This window comes from Ranitomeya variabilis, chromosome 2 (genome assembly GCF_051348905.1).
Source record: "Ranitomeya variabilis isolate aRanVar5 chromosome 2, aRanVar5.hap1, whole genome shotgun sequence".
Taxonomy (NCBI): domain Eukaryota; kingdom Metazoa; phylum Chordata; class Amphibia; order Anura; family Dendrobatidae; genus Ranitomeya; species Ranitomeya variabilis.
In genome coordinates, this window is record NC_135233.1 from 1,077,213,936 (window position 1) to 1,077,231,605 (window position 17,670).

Sequence of the window (17,670 nt, forward strand, 5' to 3'; positions counted from 1 at the left end):
CAGTCAATTTTTCTTTCTCCTTGGGCCAGGAAGAAGCATCTGGCTTTGTCTATTGGTCATGAGTGGCTTGACACAAGGAATGTGACACTTGCAGCCTATGTCCTGGATATGTCTGTGTGTGGTGGCTCTTGAAGCAATGGCTAGGGTTGAGCGACTTTCATTTTTTTAAGATCGAGTCGGGTTTTGTGAAACCCGACTATGTCCAGAGTCGAGTCGAGTGCAGTCGGCCGATTATCGCTAAAATTCGGGGATCGACCGAAACACGAAACCCAATGCAAGTCAATGCGGAAGCATAGTCGGCAGTGAGTGGAGGCCAGGAAAACACCTACAGTGCCCATTTTAATGCCAAAAACATCCATTCTTGTTTCTGAAGCTTGTCAATCTTAATTAACTTTATAATAATAGTTGGGCATATGAAATTGGGGGTCATTTGGCAAAAGTTGTGGGGGGTAGGGCTGGTTCAAGCCTTTAGTGTGCTCAGGAAACGTGGACTACGTCACGGCGGTGGAGCAGGGAGAGGTAAGTATTTCAATGTTGCAAGTGCTGTGATCCTGAGCAAGCAGGGGGGCCCACTCGTTCGCATTGGCACTGGCACAGGGCCCCTCAAAGTACGGCGGTGTGTTTGCATGGCGGGGGCGCCTCCCACCAGCAGCGACACTTTTGCGTACTCTGCGGGGCCCTGTGCCAGTGACGTCGCCAACGAGTATGCCCCCCCACCTGATGAAGGAACCTGCACTTTCATCTGCACCTTCCTCTTTGTCCCTGTGTAAGGTGGTATAACATGCGGGAAGGGGAACCTTACTTTCAGCAGGGTCAGATTCTGGCTGTGTAGAGTGCAAGGGGAATGTAGTGGTCTAGGTCAATGTACCAGCAGACTCATCTAGCAGTGGCTGGGCAATGGGCAGGATGAGGAGGAAACAGATATAGGGCCAAAAAATAAAGTAGGCTAAATGCAGTTCAAAATTGGTAACAGGACTAAACAGGCGGCATTGCTTTGTTCAGTGGAGTAGCAAACCCAAGAGCAGCAGACAGTGTTTCAAGGGCCCAACCACACTAGTAGGCCAAATGCAGTTTAATATCTGATACTATAGGCCGAAAGCCAGAAGGTTGAAGCTCAGCTGTATTCAGTTGAGGGCAACACCAGGGAGGGGCAGACACCGTTAGTAGGCCGTAACCAAAGTTGAAGGCCAAATGCAGTTTAATATCTGATACTATAGGCCGAAAGCCAGAAGGTTGAAGCTCAGCTGTATTCAGTTGAGGGCAACACCAGATAGGGGCAGACACCTGTTATGGTTCTCAATGGCAAGAGAACATAGCCCAGCATACATAGGAACTAGCTCTTGGAAGGATGGAAACTTAAACTGACCATGAACTAAACCTGCCGCACAACTAACAGTAGCCGGGTAGCGTAGCCTGCGTTTTATCCCTAGACGCCCAGCGCCGGCCGGAGGACTAACTAATCCTGGCAGAGGAAAATATAGTCCTGGCTCACCTCTAGAGAAATTTCCCCGAAAGGCAGACAGAGGCCCCCACATATATTGGCGGTGATTTAAGATGAAAATGACAAACGTAGTATGAAAATAGGTTTAGCAAAATCGAGGTCCGCTTACTAGATAGCAGGAAGACAGAAAGGGTACTTTCATGGTCAGCTGAAAACCCTATCAATACACCATCCTGAAATTACTTTAAGACTCTAGTATTAACTCATAACATCAGAGTGGCAATTTCAGATCACAAGAGCTTTCCAGACACAGAAACGAAACTGCAGCTGTGAACTGGAACAAAATGCAAAAAACAAACAAGGACAAAAGTCCGACTTAGCTGGAAGTTGTCTGGTAGCAGGAACATGCACAGAAAGGCTTCTGATTACAATGTTGACCGGCATGGAAGTGACAGAGGAGCAAGGTTAAATAGCGACTCCCACATCCTGATGGGAACAGGTGAACAGAGGGGATGATGCACACAAGTTCAATTCCACCAGTGGCCACCGGGGGAGCCCAAAATCCAATTTCACAACAGTACCCCCCCCTCAAGGAGGGGGCACTGAACCCTCACCAGAACCACCAGGGCGATCAGGATGAGCCCTATGAAAGGCACGGACCAGATCGGAGGCATGAACATCAGAGGCAGTCACCCAAGAATTATCCTCCTGACCGTATCCCTTCCATTTGACCAGATACTGGAGTTTCCGTCTGGAAATACGAGAGTCCAAGATTTTTTCCACAACGTACTCCAACTCGCCCTCAACCAACACCGGAGCAGGAGGCTCAACGGAAGGCACAACCGGTACCTCATACCTGCGCAACAATGACCGATGAAAAACATTATGAATAGAAAAAGATGCAGGGAGGTCCAAACGGAAGGACACAGGGTTAAGAATCTCCAATATCTTGTACGGGCCGATGAACCGAGGCTTAAACTTAGGAGAAGAAACACTCATAGGGACAAAACGAGAAGACAACCACACCAAGTCCCCGACACAAAGCCGAGGACCAACCCGACGCCGGCGGTTGGCAAAAAGCTGAGTCTTCTCCTGGGACAACTTCAAATTGTCCACCACCTGCCCCCAAATCTGATGCAACCTCTCCACCACAGCATCCACTCCATGACAATCCGAAGATTCCACCTGACCGGAGGAAAATCGAGGATGAAACCCCGAATTACAGAAAAAAGGAGACACCAAGGTGGCAGAGCTGGCCCGATTATTGAGGGCAAACTCCGCTAAAGGCAAAAAAGCAACCCAATCATCCTGATCTGCAGACACAAAACACCTCAAATATGTCTCCAAAGTCTGATTCGTCCGCTCGGTCTGGCCATTAGTCTGAGGATGGAAAGCAGACGAGAAAGACAAATCTATGCCCATCCTAGCACAGAATGCCCGCCAAAATCTAGACACGAATTGGGTTCCTCTGTCAGAAACGATATTCTCCGGAATACCATGCAAACGAACCACATTTTGAAAAAACAGAGGAACCAACTCGGAAGAAGAAGGCAACTTAGGCAGGGGAACCAAATGGACCATCTTAGAGAAACGGTCACACACCACCCAGATGACAGACATCTTCTGAGAAACAGGAAGATCCGAAATAAAATCCATCGAGATGTGCGTCCAAGGCCTCTTCGGGATAGGCAAGGGCAACAACAATCCACTAGCCCGAGAACAACAAGGCTTGGCCCGAGCACAAACGTCACAAGACTGCACAAAGCCTCGTACATCTCGTGACAGGGAAGGCCACCAGAAGGACCTTGCCACCAAATCCCTGGTACCAAAGATTCCAGGATGACCTGCCAACGCAGAAGAATGAACCTCAGAAATGACTTTACTGGTCCAATCATCAGGAACAAACAGTCTACCAGGTGGGCAACGATCAGGTCTATCCGCCTGAAAATCCTGCAAGGCCCGCCGCAGGTCTGGAGAAACGGCAGACAATATCACTCCATCCTTAAGGATACCTGTAGGTTCAGAATTACCAGGGGAGTCAGGCTCAAAACTCCTAGAAAGGGCATCCGCCTTAACATTCTTAGAACCCGGTAGGTATGACACCACAAAATTAAACCGAGAGAAAAACAACGACCAGCGCGCCTGTCTAGGATTCAGGCGTCTGGCGGACTCAAGATAAATTAAATTTTTGTGGTCGGTCAATACCACCACCTGATGTCTAGCCCCCTCAAGCCAATGACGCCACTCCTCAAAAGCCCACTTCATGGCCAAAAGCTCCCGATTCCCAATATCATAATTCCGCTCGGCGGGCGAAAATTTACGAGAAAAAAAAGCACAAGGTTTCATCACGGAGCAGTCGGAACTTCTTTGCGACAAAACCGCCCCACCTCCGATTTCAGAAGCGTCGACCTCAACCTGAAAAGGAAGAGCAACATCAGGCTGACGCAACACAGGGGCGGAAGAAAAGCGGCGCTTAAGCTCCCGAAAGGCCTCCACAGCAGCAGGGGACCAATCAGCAACATCAGCACCCTTCTTAGTCAAATCAGTCAATGGTTTAACAACATCAGAAAAACCAGCAATAAATCGACGATAAAAGTTAGCAAAGCCCAAAAATTTCTGAAGACTCTTAAGAGAAGAGGGTTGCGTCCAATCACAAATAGCCCGAACCTTGACAGGATCCATCTCGATGGAAGAGGGGGAAAAAATGTATCCCAAGAAGGAAATCTTTTGAACCCCAAAAACGCACTTAGAACCCTTCACACACAAGGAATTAGACCGCAAAACCTGAAAAACCCTCCTGACCTGCTGGACATGAGAGTCCCAGTCATCCGAAAAAATCAGAATATCATCCAGATACACGATCATAAATTTATCCAAATAATCACGGAAAATGTCATGCATAAAGGACTGAAAGACTGAAGGGGCATTTGAAAGGCCAAAAGGCATCACCAAATACTCAAAGTGGCCCTCGGGCGTATTAAATGCGGTTTTCCACTCATCCCCCTGCTTAATTCGCACCAAATTATACGCCCCACGGAGATCTATCTTAGAGAACCACTTGGCCCCCTTTATGCGAGCAAACAAATCAGTCAGCAGTGGCAACGGATATTGATATTTAACCGTGATTTTATTCAAAAGCCGATAATCAATACACGGCCTCAAAGAGCCATCTTTCTTAGACACAAAGAAAAAACCGGCTCCTAAGGGAGATGACGAAGGACGAATATGTCCCTTTTCCAAGGACTCCTTTATATATTCTCGCATAGCAGCATGTTCAGGCACAGACAGATTAAATAAACGACCCTTAGGGTATCTACTACCCGGAATCAAATCTATGGCACAATCGCACTCCCGGTGCGGAGGTAATGAACCAAGCTTAGGTTCTTCAAAAACGTCACGATAGTCAGACAAGAATTCAGGAATCTCAGAGGGAATAGATGACGAAATGGAAACCAAAGGTACGTCCCCATGCATCCCCTTACATCCCCAGCTTAACACAGACATAGCGTTCCAGTCGAGGACTGGGTTATGAGATTGCAGCCATGGCAATCCAAGCACCAACACATCATGTAGATTATACAGCACAAGAAAGCGAATAATCTCCTGATGATCCGGATTAATTCGCATAGTTACTTGTGTCCAGTATTGTGGTTTATTACTAGCCAATGGGGTGGAGTCAATCCCCTTCAGAGGTATAGGAGTTTCAAGAGGCTCTAAATCATACCCACAGCGTTTGGCAAAGGACCAATCCATAAGACTCAAAGCGGCGCCAGAGTCGACATAGGCATCCGCGGTAATAGATGATAAAGAACAAATCAGGGTCACAGATAGAATAAACTTAGACTGAAAAGTGCCAATTGAAACTGACTTATCAAGCTTCTTAGTACGCTTAGAGCATGCTGATATAACATGAGTTGAATCACCACAATAAAAGCACAACCCATTTTTTCGTCTAAAATTCTGCCGTTCGCTTCTGGACAGAATTCTATCACATTGCATATTCTCTGGCGTCTTCTCAGTAGACACCGCCAAATGGTGCACAGGTTTGCGCTCCCGCAGACGTCTATCGATCTGGATAGCCATTGTCATGGACTCATTCAGACCCGCAGGCACAGGGAACCCCACCATAACATCCTTAACGGCATCAGAGAGACCCTCTCTGAAATTCGCCGCCAGGGCGCACTCATTCCACTGAGTAAGCACAGACCATTTACGGAATTTTTGGCAGTATATTTCAACTTCATCTTGCCCCTGAGATAGGGACATCAAGGCTTTTTCCGCCTGCAGCTCTAAATGAGGTTCCTCATAAAGCAACCCCAAGGCCAGAAAAAACGCATCCACATTGAGCAACGCAGGATCCCCTGGAGCCAATGCAAAAGCCCAATCTTGAGGGTCGCCCCGGAGCAAGGAAATCACAATCCTGACCTGCTGAGCAGGATCTCCAGCAGAGCGAGATTTCAGGGACAAAAACAACTTGCAATTATTTTTGAAATTTTGAAAGCAAGATCTATTCCCCGAGAAAAATTCAGGCAAAGGAATTCTAGGTTCAGATATAGGAACATGAACAACAAAATCTTGTAAATTTTGAACTTTCGTGGTGAGATTATTCAAACCTGCAGCTAAACTCTGAATATCCATTTTAAACAGGTGAACACAGAGCCATTCCAGGATAAGAAGGAGAGAGAGAGAGGAAGGCTGCAATATAGGCAGACTTGCAAGTGATTCAATTGAAAGCACACTCAGAACTGAAGGAAAAAAAAAAAAAAAAAATTTCAGCAGACTTCTTTTTTCTCTCCTTTCTCTGCCAATTAATTTAACCCTTTATGGCCGGTCAAACTGTTATGGTTCTCAATGGCAAGAGAACATAGCCCAGCATACATAGGAACTAGCTCTTGGAAGGATGGAAACTTAAACTGACCATGAACTAAACCTGCCGCACAACTATCAGTAGCCGGGTAGCGTAGCCTGCGTTTTATCCCTAGACGCCCAGCGCCGGCCGGAGGACTAACTAATCCTGGCAGAGGAAAATATAGTCCTGGCTCACCTCTAGAGAAATTTCCCCGAAAGGCAGACAGAGGCCCCCACATATATTGGCGGTGATTTAAGATGAAAATGACAAACGTAGTATGAAAATAGGTTTAGCAAAATCGAGGTCCGCTTACTAGATAGCAGGAAGACAGAAAGGGTACTTTCATGGTCAGCTGAAAACCCTATCAATACACCATCCTGAAATTACTTTAAGACTCTAGTATTAACTCATAACATCAGAGTGGCAATTTCAGATCACAAGAGCTTTCCAGACACAGAAACGAAACTGCAGCTGTGAACTGGAACAAAATGCAAAAAACAAACAAGGACAAAAGTCCGACTTAGCTGGAAGTTGTCTGGTAGCAGGAACATGCACAGAAAGGCTTCTGATTACAATGTTGACCGGCATGGAAGTGACAGAGGAGCAAGGTTAAATAGCGACTCCCACATCCTGATGGGAACAGGTGAACAGAGGGGATGATGCACACAAGTTCAATTCCACCAGTGGCCACCGGGGGAGCCCAAAATCCAATTTCACAACAGACACCGTTAGTAGGCCGTAACCAAAGTTGAAGGCCAAATGCAGTTTAATATCTGATACTATCGGCCGAAAGCCAGAAGGTTGAAGCTCAGCTGTATTCAGTTGAGGGCAACACCAGGGAGGGGCAGACACCGTTAGTAGGCCGTAACCAAAGTTGAAGGCCAAATGCAGTTTAATATCTGATACTATAGGCCGAAAGCCAGAAGGTAGAAGCTCAGCTGTATTCAGTTGAGGGCAACACCAGGGAGGGGCAGACACCGTTAGTAGGCCCTAAACACCAATTTTTTTTAAAAAAAAAAACAGCACTTAATGAGACCCAGAAGGTAGAAGCTCAGCTTTATTCAGTTGAGGACAAACACCAGGGAGCAGCAAACAGACGTATTAGGCCCCATCCAGCAATTTAAAAAAAAAAAAAAAGCTTAATAAGAGCCAGAAGGTAGAAGCTCAGCTTTATTCAGTTGAGGACAACACCAGGGAGGGGCAGACACCATTAGTAGGCCCTAACCACCAATTTTTAAAAACACAGCACTTAATGAGAGCCAGAAGGTTGAAGCTCAGCTGTATTCAGCTGAGGACAAACACCAGGGAGGGGCAGACACCGTTAGTAGGCCCTAACCACCAATTTTTAAAAACACAGCAGCACTTAATGAGAGCCAGAAGGTTGAAGCTCAGCTGTATTCAGTTGAGGACAAACACCAGGCAGGGGCAGACACCGTTAGTAGGCCCTAAACACCATTTTTTTTAATTTAAAAACAGCACTTAATGAGAGCCAGAAGGTAGAAGCTCAGCTGTATTCAGTTGAGGACAAACACCAGGCAGGGGCAGACACCATTAGAAGGCCCTAAACACCATTTTTTTTTATTTAAAAACAGCACTTAATGAGAGCCCGAAGGTAGAAGGTAAGATTTAGACAGTGGAGGACAATTTGAATTAGGGACTGCAGACAGACTTAGTAGGCTGTCCCCTGTGGACCATGCATCCACCACATTAACCCATTGCGCCGTAATGGACACGTAACCTTCCGTGGCCATGCCTACAGGTCCATGTGTCTGTTGTCAGGTGTACCTTTGGACTCACAGATTGACAGAGTGCATGGACAATGCGGTCTTTTACATGCTGTTGGAGGGGTGGGATGGCTTTTCTCGCAAAAGAATTGTCAACTGGGTAGCTCATAGCGTGGTACAGCGTAGTCCTTCATGGTTTTATTAATATTAAATAAAATAAAAAAATAGGCTCTATGCACTGTAAAATAGGTTCAAGGGGTAAACGGGCAGCATTGTTGTGGTCAGTGGAGGAGGATTGCAAGGAGGCACCGCAGACAGGCTTACTAGGCCTAAAATACCTAAAAATAGGCTCAAGGCAGTTTAAAATAGGTTACATGGATACACAGGCAGCTTTGTGGTCAGCGGAGGAAGAGTATTGCAAGTAGGGGCCGCAGACAGGCTATCAAAGGCCTAAAATAACAAACAATAGGCTCATGGCAGTTTTACATCGGTTACATGGATACACAGGCAGGCAGCATTGTGGTCAGTGGAGGAGTAATGCAAGTAGGGGCCGCAGACAGGCTATCAAAGGCCTAAAATAACAAACAATAGGCTCATTGCAGTTTTACATCGGTTACATGGATACACAGGCAGGCAGCATTGTGGTCAGTGGAGGAGTAATGCAAGTAGGGGCCGCAGACAGGCTATCAAAGGCCTAAAATAACAAACAATAGGCTCATGGCAGTTTTACATCGGTTACATGGATACACAGGCAGGCAGCATTGTGGTCAGTGGAGGAGTATTGCAAGGAGTGTCTGACCCAGTACTCCCAAAATATAAATAGATGTCAATGTCTCGCAAAACAAACAAAAAAAATAAAAAGGGTGGCATACTTAGGTACAGGGGTGGGCTCATCTGCTGAGTTTCTGACATAGTAATTTGGCAGTAAATATTTAATGGTGCCAATATAGGACACTGACCCAGACTACTTTAAGTAGCATCATAGATGTCTACAAATTGGTATTGTCGGTGCCAGACATTGAATGATGTCAGCGAATAGACTAAACATTGGTGGAGCTGTGCGAGATAATTTTGCACGTGGTAGAGCACAGTTTGAGCTGGGGAGGGAACTCTCTTGTGGCCGGCGGTACCGCATCAGGGCCCCTCATGTTACAACGGTGTGTCTGACTTTGGGTGCGCACCACCACCTCCAGAGACACTACATTGTACTATGAGGGACCCAGTGGCAGTGCCGTCGACCAAAAGCGGGCACACCCACCTCTTCAGACAAACAGCACTGTAACGGGTGCTTGAGCCAAGTGGCGAGACCACGGCCCCGTGGGGGGAGTTTTCACATTGCGGGAGGTGTAAACCTGTCGTATGCTGGACAAAGCTGCTGCAAATTAACAGATTGGAACACTCAGTAAGACCAGTCCACAAGCAAGCACTTTTTATAGGAAAGCTAGGTGTCAGCCGGGAAAGGTGGGGCAAAATAATTTGAAATCCAGGAGTGGTTCATTTTAATGAAGGTGAGATCATCCACATTTTGGGTAGCCAGACGAGTCCTTTTTTCGGTTAATATTGAACCAGCAGCACTGAATACTCTTTCTGATAGCACACTAGCTGCTGGGCAAGCAAGCTCCTGCAATGCATATTCTGCCAATTCAGGCCAGGTGTCTAATTTGGATGCCCAGTAATCAAATGGGAATGACGGTTGAGGGAGAACATCGATAAGGGCTGAAAAATAGTTCGTAACCATACTGGACAAATGTTGTCTCCTGTCACTTTGAATGGATGCTGCAGTACCTTTCCTGTCTGCGGTCATTGCGAAATCACTCCACAACCTGGTCAGAAAACCCCTCTGTCCAACGCCACTTCTGATCTGTGCACCTCGAACACCTCTGCCATGTAGCCCCCTGCAGCTTGTGTGAGACTGAGAACCATCACCGGCGCTGTGTGCTGGGAATGCCTGAATCAAACGGTCTACAAGAGTAGCTTGTTTGGTTGCTAATATTTGTTCGAGGTTCTCATGTGGCATAATATTTTGCAATTTGCCTTTATAGCGAGGGTCAAGGATGCAGGCCAACCAGTAATCATCATCGCTCATCATTTTAATAATGCGTGTGTCCCTTTTGAGGATACGTAAGGCATAATCTGCCATGTGGGCCAAAGTTCCAGTTGTCAAATCTGCGGTTGTGCTGGTTGGAGGGGCAGTTACAGGCAAATCTACGTCACTTGTCTCCCTTAAAAAAACAGAACCCGGCCTTGCAGCGCCACTAATTTCTGTTGGCCCAGGAGAAGCTTCCTCATTCAAAAAGTACTCATCCCCATCATCCTCCTCATCCTCCTCCACCTCTTTGCCCGCTACCGCATCCACAACATGTCCCTGACCAGACAATGGCTGACTGTCATCAAGGCTTTCCTCTTCCTCGGCTGCAGACGCCTGCTCCTTTATGTGCGTCAAACTTTGCATCAGCAGACGCATTAGGGGGATGCTCATGCTTATTATGGCGTTGTCTGCACAAACCAGCCGTGTGCATTCCTGAAAACACTGAAGGACTTGACACAGGTCTTGTAGCTTCGACCACTGCACACCTGACAACTCCATGTCTGCCATCCAACTGCCTGCCCGTGTATGTGTATCCTCCCACAAAAACATAACAGTACGCCTCTGTTCGCACAGTCTCTGAAGCATGTGCAGTGTGGAGTTCCACCTTGTTGCAATGTCGATGATTAGGCGATGCTGGGGAAGGTTCAAAGACCGCTGATAGTTCTGCATACGGCTGGAGTGTACGGGCGAACGGCGGATATGCGAGCAAAGTCTGCGCACTGTGAGGAGCAGGTCGGGTAACCCCGGGTAACTTTTCAGGAAGCACTGCACCACCAGGTTTAAGGTGTGAGCCAGGCAAGGAATGTGTTTCAGTTGGGAAAGGGCTATGGCAGCCATGAAATTCCTTCCGTTATCACTCACAACCTTGCCTGCCTCAAGATGTACAGTGCCCAGCCATGACTGAGTTTCATTCTGCAAGAACTCGGACAGAACTTCCGCGGTGTGTCTGTTGTCACCCAAACACTTCATTGCCAATACAGCCTGCTGACGCTTGCCACTAGCTGTCCCATAATGGCACACCTGGTGTGCAACAGTGGCAGCTGCAGATGGAGTGGATGTGCGACTGCGGTGTGTGGACGAGCTCTCGCTTCTGCATGAGGAGGAGGAAGAGGAGGAGGGGGGGCAAACGCCTACAGCCAACTCTTTCCTTGACCGTGGGCTAGGCAAAACTGTCCCAATATTGCTGTCCCCTGTGGACCCTGCATTTGTGCCCGGTGCCACCCACTATATTTCACATCTCCTATTTTGCCCGGACACATCTTTTGGGGAGGCTACCTGTGAGACCTGGTATACTTTGTCAGGTAGTATAGGACGCCTTAGGGTCTGACTTTCATTTAGTCATGATGGGAACTTGCATTCTGATCCTTTAGGTAGCCTTTAGGGTGGCACTGTGGTTTGACCTTATCAGAGGTCTGGTTTTTCTGATTTTTTTTGCCATGTGTGTTGCAAATTTTAAGTGTTTTTAATCTCTGTGTGTAGTGTTCAAAAAGTGTGGTTTAATAAAGTTGTTATACTTTGGTAAATACTCTTGGTGATCCCTTTTGTTTGCATACTACTCTTTTCTTTGTTCATTCCATTGTGCTGTACTGTAGTATGCGAGAGGTGATCCCTGGCGGTGGTGCCTGCCTGTACTTTTTTATGTATCTGTGGACCCTGCATCCACCACATTCACCCAGTGTGCCGTGATGGACACGTAACGTCCCTGGCCATGCCTACTGGTCCATGCATCTGTTGTCAGGTGCACCTTTGCAGTCACAGACTGCCTGAGTGCATGGATGATGCGGTCTTTAACATGCTGTTGGAGTGCTAGGATGGCTTTTCTAGAAAAGAAGTGCCGACTGGGTAGCTCGTAGCGTGGTACAGCGTAGTCCATCAGCACTTTGAAAGCTTCGCTTTCAACTAACCGGTAGGGCATTATCTCTAATGAGATTAGTCTAGCAATGTGTGCGTTCAAACCCTGTGTATGCGGATGTGAGGATGAGTACTTCCTTTTCCTAACAAGAGTCTCATGTAGGGTGAGTTGGACTGGAGAGCTGGAGATCGTGGAACTAGCGGTGGTGCTGGTGGACATGGGTGAGTGAGAGAGGGTTGGAGATGGTATTCTTGCCGGTGCCCTACATGCAGTGTTTCCTACTGCAAACCTGGCGATTCCCTGACTTCTTTGGCCTGGTGACGAAAGCTGCACAGATACTGCAGGTGGTGCGGGAAATGGTGGGTTTACAGTGAGGGAAGGGATGTAGCGTTGCTGACTAGCTTCATTGGCCGAGGGTGCTGCAACCTTTAGGGACGTTTGGTAGTTAGTCCAGGCTTGCAAATGCATGGTGGATAAATGTCTATGCATGCAACTTGTATTTAGACTTTTAAGATTCTGACCTCTGCTTAAGGTAGTTGAACATTTTTGACAGATGACTTTGCGCTGATCATTTGGATGTTGTTTAAAAAAATGCCAGACTGCACTCTTTCTACTATCGGATACCTTTTCAGGCATTGCAGACTGAGCTTCTTTAACCGGATTGGCCACGCTGTCCTCCAACTGGTTTTGGTTTTGCCACGCATTTTTGGCCAGATACGGGCCCGGCAGATGGAACCTGTTGTGATGTTGATGCCTGCTGCGGCTCCTCCTCCTCCGCTTCTGAACTACTGCCACCTGCACCCTGTTCCCCCAATGGCTGCCAATCGGGGTCAACAACTGGGTCATCTATGACATCCTCTTCTATGTTGTGTGCAACTTCGTCTGTGTCATCGTGTAAGCCGGTGGTATAGCGTTCGTGACGGGGCACTATAGTCTCCGCTGGGTTTGATTCTGCCTCAGTACACTGCGAGGGCAATGTTCTGGTCTGAGTCAAAGGAACAGCATAGTAATCTGTCTGTGGCTGTGCATCTGTGCACTCCACGTCCGATTCAACTTCTAATGGGCATGGCCTGTTAACTGTTTCACTGTCTAACCCAGGAACGGTATGTGTAAAGAGCTCCATGGAGTAACCTGTTGTGTCGACTGATGCATCCTTCACTGTTGTTCTGGGTGAAGGACACAAGGAAGCGACTTGTTCCTGACCGGGAGCATCCACTGATGATGCACTGCTCTGACATTTGGCACTTTCCGAGGAGGAGGCGAAAGAGCTAGAGGCCGAGTGAGCAATGAAAGCCAATACTTGTTCCTCCTGCTCCGGCTTCAAAAGTGGTTTTCCTACTCCCAGAAAAGAGAGCGTTCGACGCCTTGTGTAGGCAGATGACGTTTTTGGCTCAACAACTCGAGACTTAGGTGCTGTACTGCTTTTACCACGACCACCTGATGCTCCACCACCACCACTACCATCATTACCAGCTGACAATGACCGCCCACGGCCACGACCTCTTCCACTAGACTTCCTCATTGTTTGCAAAACGTAACTAAAGTAACGCTATTTGTTACTGTAAAACAACTTATAACTTGAACTCAAACTTCTGTAGGATTTATATATACCTTTATAGGTGCCTGACACTGAAAAGAAAATCAGGCCCAATGTTACACACTAGGTTTTCTGTGCCCCAATAATTTGAGACAGATGGCACACACAGGAGCAGCACTCAAGCAGGCTTGCCAATATTTATCTCCCACTACCTAATTTTTTTTTTAAAAGGGAGAATTTACCCAAAAAAAAACAAAAAAGCCCAGTATTACACAGTGCTTTTCAGTGGCACACAATGAGAGACAGATGCCACACACAGGACTGGCACGGAGGCAAACTTGCCAATATTTATCTCCCACTATTTTTTTTTTGAAAAGGGAGAATTTACCCCCCCCCAAAAAAAGGCCCATTATTACACAGTGCCTTTCAGTGGCACACAATGAGAGACAGATACCACACACAGGACTGGCACGGAGGCAAACTTGCCAATATTTATCTCCCACTATTTTTTTTTTTGAAAAGGGAGAATTTACCCAAAAAAAAAAAAAGGCCCAGTATTACACACTGCTTTTCGGTGGGACACAATGAGAGACAGATGCCACACACAGGACTGGCACGGAGGCAGACTTGCCAATATTTATCTCCCACTAACTATTTTTTTTTGAAAAGGGAGAATTTACCCAAAAAAACAAAAAGGCCCAGTATTACACAGTGCTTTTCGGTGGCACACAATGAGAGACAGATGCCACACACAGGACTGGCACGGAGGCAAACTTGCCAATATTTATCTCCCACTAACTATTTTTTTTTAAAAGGGAGAATTTACCCCCCCCCAAAAAAAAGGCCCAGTATTACACACTGCTTTTCGGTGGGACACAATGAGAGACAGATGCCACACACAGGACTGGCACGGAGGCAGACTTGCCAATATTTATCTCCCACTAACTTTTTTTTTTTTTGAAAAGGGAGAGTTTACCCCAAAAAAACAAAAAGGCCCAGTATTACACACTGCTTTTCCGTGGCACACAATGAGAGACAGATGCCACACAGGACTGGCATGGAGGCAAACTTGCCAATATTTATCTCCCACTAACTATTTTTTTTTGAAAAGGGAGAATTTACCCCCCCCCCCAAAAAAAAAGGCCCAGTATTACACACTGCTTTTCGGTGGGACACAATGAGAGACAGATGCCACACACAGGACTGGCACAGAGGCAGACTTGCCAATATGTATCTCCCACTAACTATTTTTTTTTGAAAAGGGAGAATTTACCCAAAAAACCCAAAAAGGCCCAGTATTACACAGTGCTTTTCGGTGGCACACAATGAGAGACAGATGCCACACACAGGACTGGCACGGAGGCAAACTTGCCAATATTTATCTCCCACTAACTATTTTTTTTTGAAAAGGGAGAATTTACCCAAAAAAACCAAAAAGGCCCAGTATTACACACTGCTTTTCGGTGGCACACAATGAGAGACAGATGCCACACACAGGACTGGCACGGAGGCAGACTTGCCAATATTTATCTCCCACTAACTATTTTTTTTTTAAGGGAGAATTTACCAAAAAAAACAAAAAGGCCCAGTATTACATAGTGCTTTTCGGTGGCACACAATGCGAGACAGATGCCACACACAGCAATGGCACGGAGGCAGACTTGCCAATATTTATCTCCCACTAATTTTTATTTTTTTTGAAAAGGGAGAATTTAGCCAATAAAAAAAAATGGCCAAGTATCACACAGTGGTTTTTTCGGTGCCACACAATGAGAGATGCCACCCACAGCAATGGCACGGAGGCAGACTTGCCAATATTTATCTCCCACTATTTTTTTTTTTTTTTGAAAAGGGAGAATTTCCCCCCCCCAAAAAAAAAGGCCCAGTATTACACACTGCTTTTCGGTGCCACACAGTGAGAGAGAGATGCCACCCACAGCAATGGCACGGAGGCAGACTTGCAAATATTTATCTCCCACTAATTTATTTTTTTGGAAAAGGGAGAATGTAGCCAAAAAAAAAAATGGCCAAGTATCACACAGTGGTTTTCGTTTTCGGTGCCACACAATGAGAGAGAGATGCCACCCACAGGACTGGCACGGAGGCAGAGTTGCCAATATTTATCTCCCTGCAGTTATCTCAGAAAAGTATGGCAGGCAGCTAGAAAAAGGACTGCTGCACACAAAAGTGTGGACAAACACACAAGATAGCTGTGCAGAAAGGAAGGAAATACAGGATTTGTGCTTTGAAAAAAGCAGTTGGTTTGCACAGCGGCGTACACACACAGGCACAGCAACGCAGCTATCAGGGTCAGGGAGCCTTCTAAGGCAGCCCAATGAGCGACAGCGCTGAGGAAAAAAAAATGTAGCTTCCACTGTCCCTGCAAACAAAAGGTGGTGTTGGACAGTGGAAATCTCTACAGCACAAGCGGTTTGTAGCTTTATGTACCCTGTCTATCACTATCCCTGCTTCTGACGAAGCGGCAGCAACCTCTCCCTACGCTCACATCAGCAGCAGTAAGATGGCGGTCGGCGGGAACGCCCCTTTATAGCCCCTGTGACGCGGCAGAAAGCAAGCCAATCACTGCAATGCCCTTCTCTAAGATGGTGGGGACTGAGATCTATGTCATCACGCTGCCCACACTCTGTGTCCACCTTCATTGGCTGAGAAATGGCGCGTTTAGCGTCATCGAAACGCGACTTTGGCGCGAAAGTCGCGTACCGCATGGCCGATGCAACGCTGGGATCGGCTCGGTTTCATGAGACGCCGACTTTTGGCAAATGAAAATGAACGATCCGTTTCGCTCAACCCTAGCAATGACTCCAGCAGCAGTCCATTCCGTGTAAATCTCCTCCAAAGTTTTGAATGGCCTTTTCTTAACAATCCTTTCAAGGCAGCGGCTATCCCAGTTGCTTGTGCACTTTTTTCTACCACACTTTTTCCTTCCACTCAACTTTCCATTAATACACTTGGATACAGCATTTTGTGAAATTCCAGCTTCTTTAGCAATTACATTTTATAGCTTACCCTCCTTGTGGAGTGTGTCAATGACTGCCTTCTGGACATCTGTCAAGCCAGAAGTCTTCCCCATGATTGTGGTGACCATTGAAACAGACTAAAGGACCTTTTAAGTGCTTAAGAAGCCTTTGCATGTGTTTATTGTTAAATATTTTAATTTTCTGACATAATGAGTTTTGGGTTTTCATTGGCTGTAAGCCATAATCATCAGCATTAACAGAAATAAGCCCTTGAAATAGATCAGTTTGTTTGTAGTGACTCTATATAATATATGAGTTTCACTTTTTGTATTGAAGAACTAAAATAAATAAATTTTTTGATGATATTCTAATTTAGTGAGAATCACTTGTATAAGTTGAAAATTGGATCTTCAGATAAATCAGTCTTTGGTTGCTCAGTTTTTTTGTTTTGTTATCAAGCCTTTTTTGCTATATCGCCTTTTTTTTGCACAGGCTTTTCAGTACATCCAGTAAATATTTCTTGAATCTAACTGGCATTCCTTTCATTATGAAAACTGAAGTGTTCAGAGATGATATACATGAAAACCTAGCAATAGAAGAGTTGATTGCCTTATTTCTGTGTTGCTGCTAGGACAATAAGAATAAGTAATAACTTGTTTTTCTTGTGTTAATCTTCTAATGCTCATTTCAAGGTAAATGTTGCTTTATCTGTAATAATGTTTAATTCACACAACCCATTATTCATTATTTTCTAATGCTTTTCATGTATTTTCACATTTTACAGCTCTCGCGTTCACCATGGACCTGGTCATTGTTCTCCTCTCAGTGGTTGTCATCCTATTTTTGGCCACAGTTTTTAAGAATCGAAAACAAGGAACTTACAAAAATTTTCCGCCTGGACCAAGGCCTTTGCCAATCATTGGGAATGTCCTCATGATGGACACAGGAAGACCCCATCACACATTTATGCAGGTAAAACTTTGCCATTTTTTAATTAAAAAAACATTCCACTGCAACATGATGTAACTAATCCAGGTGGACACTAAGTACAATAACTCACCTCCTGGTAGTGTGCTCGCTGTCAGGATTCTCCAATGTCCATGAGGCCCGGGGTCATATTTGTGTGAGTCTCTCGCATTAATACCCAGAACTGCCACCAGCACTGAAGTGTGCGACTGCATGTATTTCTATGCTGGGTAT

At 46.1% G+C, this 17,670-nt stretch overlaps 1 protein-coding gene across 2 annotated transcripts in view; it reads left to right on the top strand.

Annotated features, from left to right (window-relative positions):
- The window catches only part of LOC143808700 (cytochrome P450 2K4-like), a 93,997-nt gene that overhangs the window by 28,969 nt on the left and 47,358 nt on the right, over positions 1 to 17,670 (top strand). For both annotated transcript variants that reach the window (XM_077291629.1, XM_077291631.1), the window contains exon 2: positions 17,255 to 17,442. In XM_077291629.1, coding sequence (XP_077147744.1) covers positions 17,269 to 17,442 — 174 coding nt within the window. In that variant the 5' untranslated portion in view covers positions 17,255 to 17,268. The remainder of the gene's footprint in view (positions 1 to 17,254; positions 17,443 to 17,670) is intronic.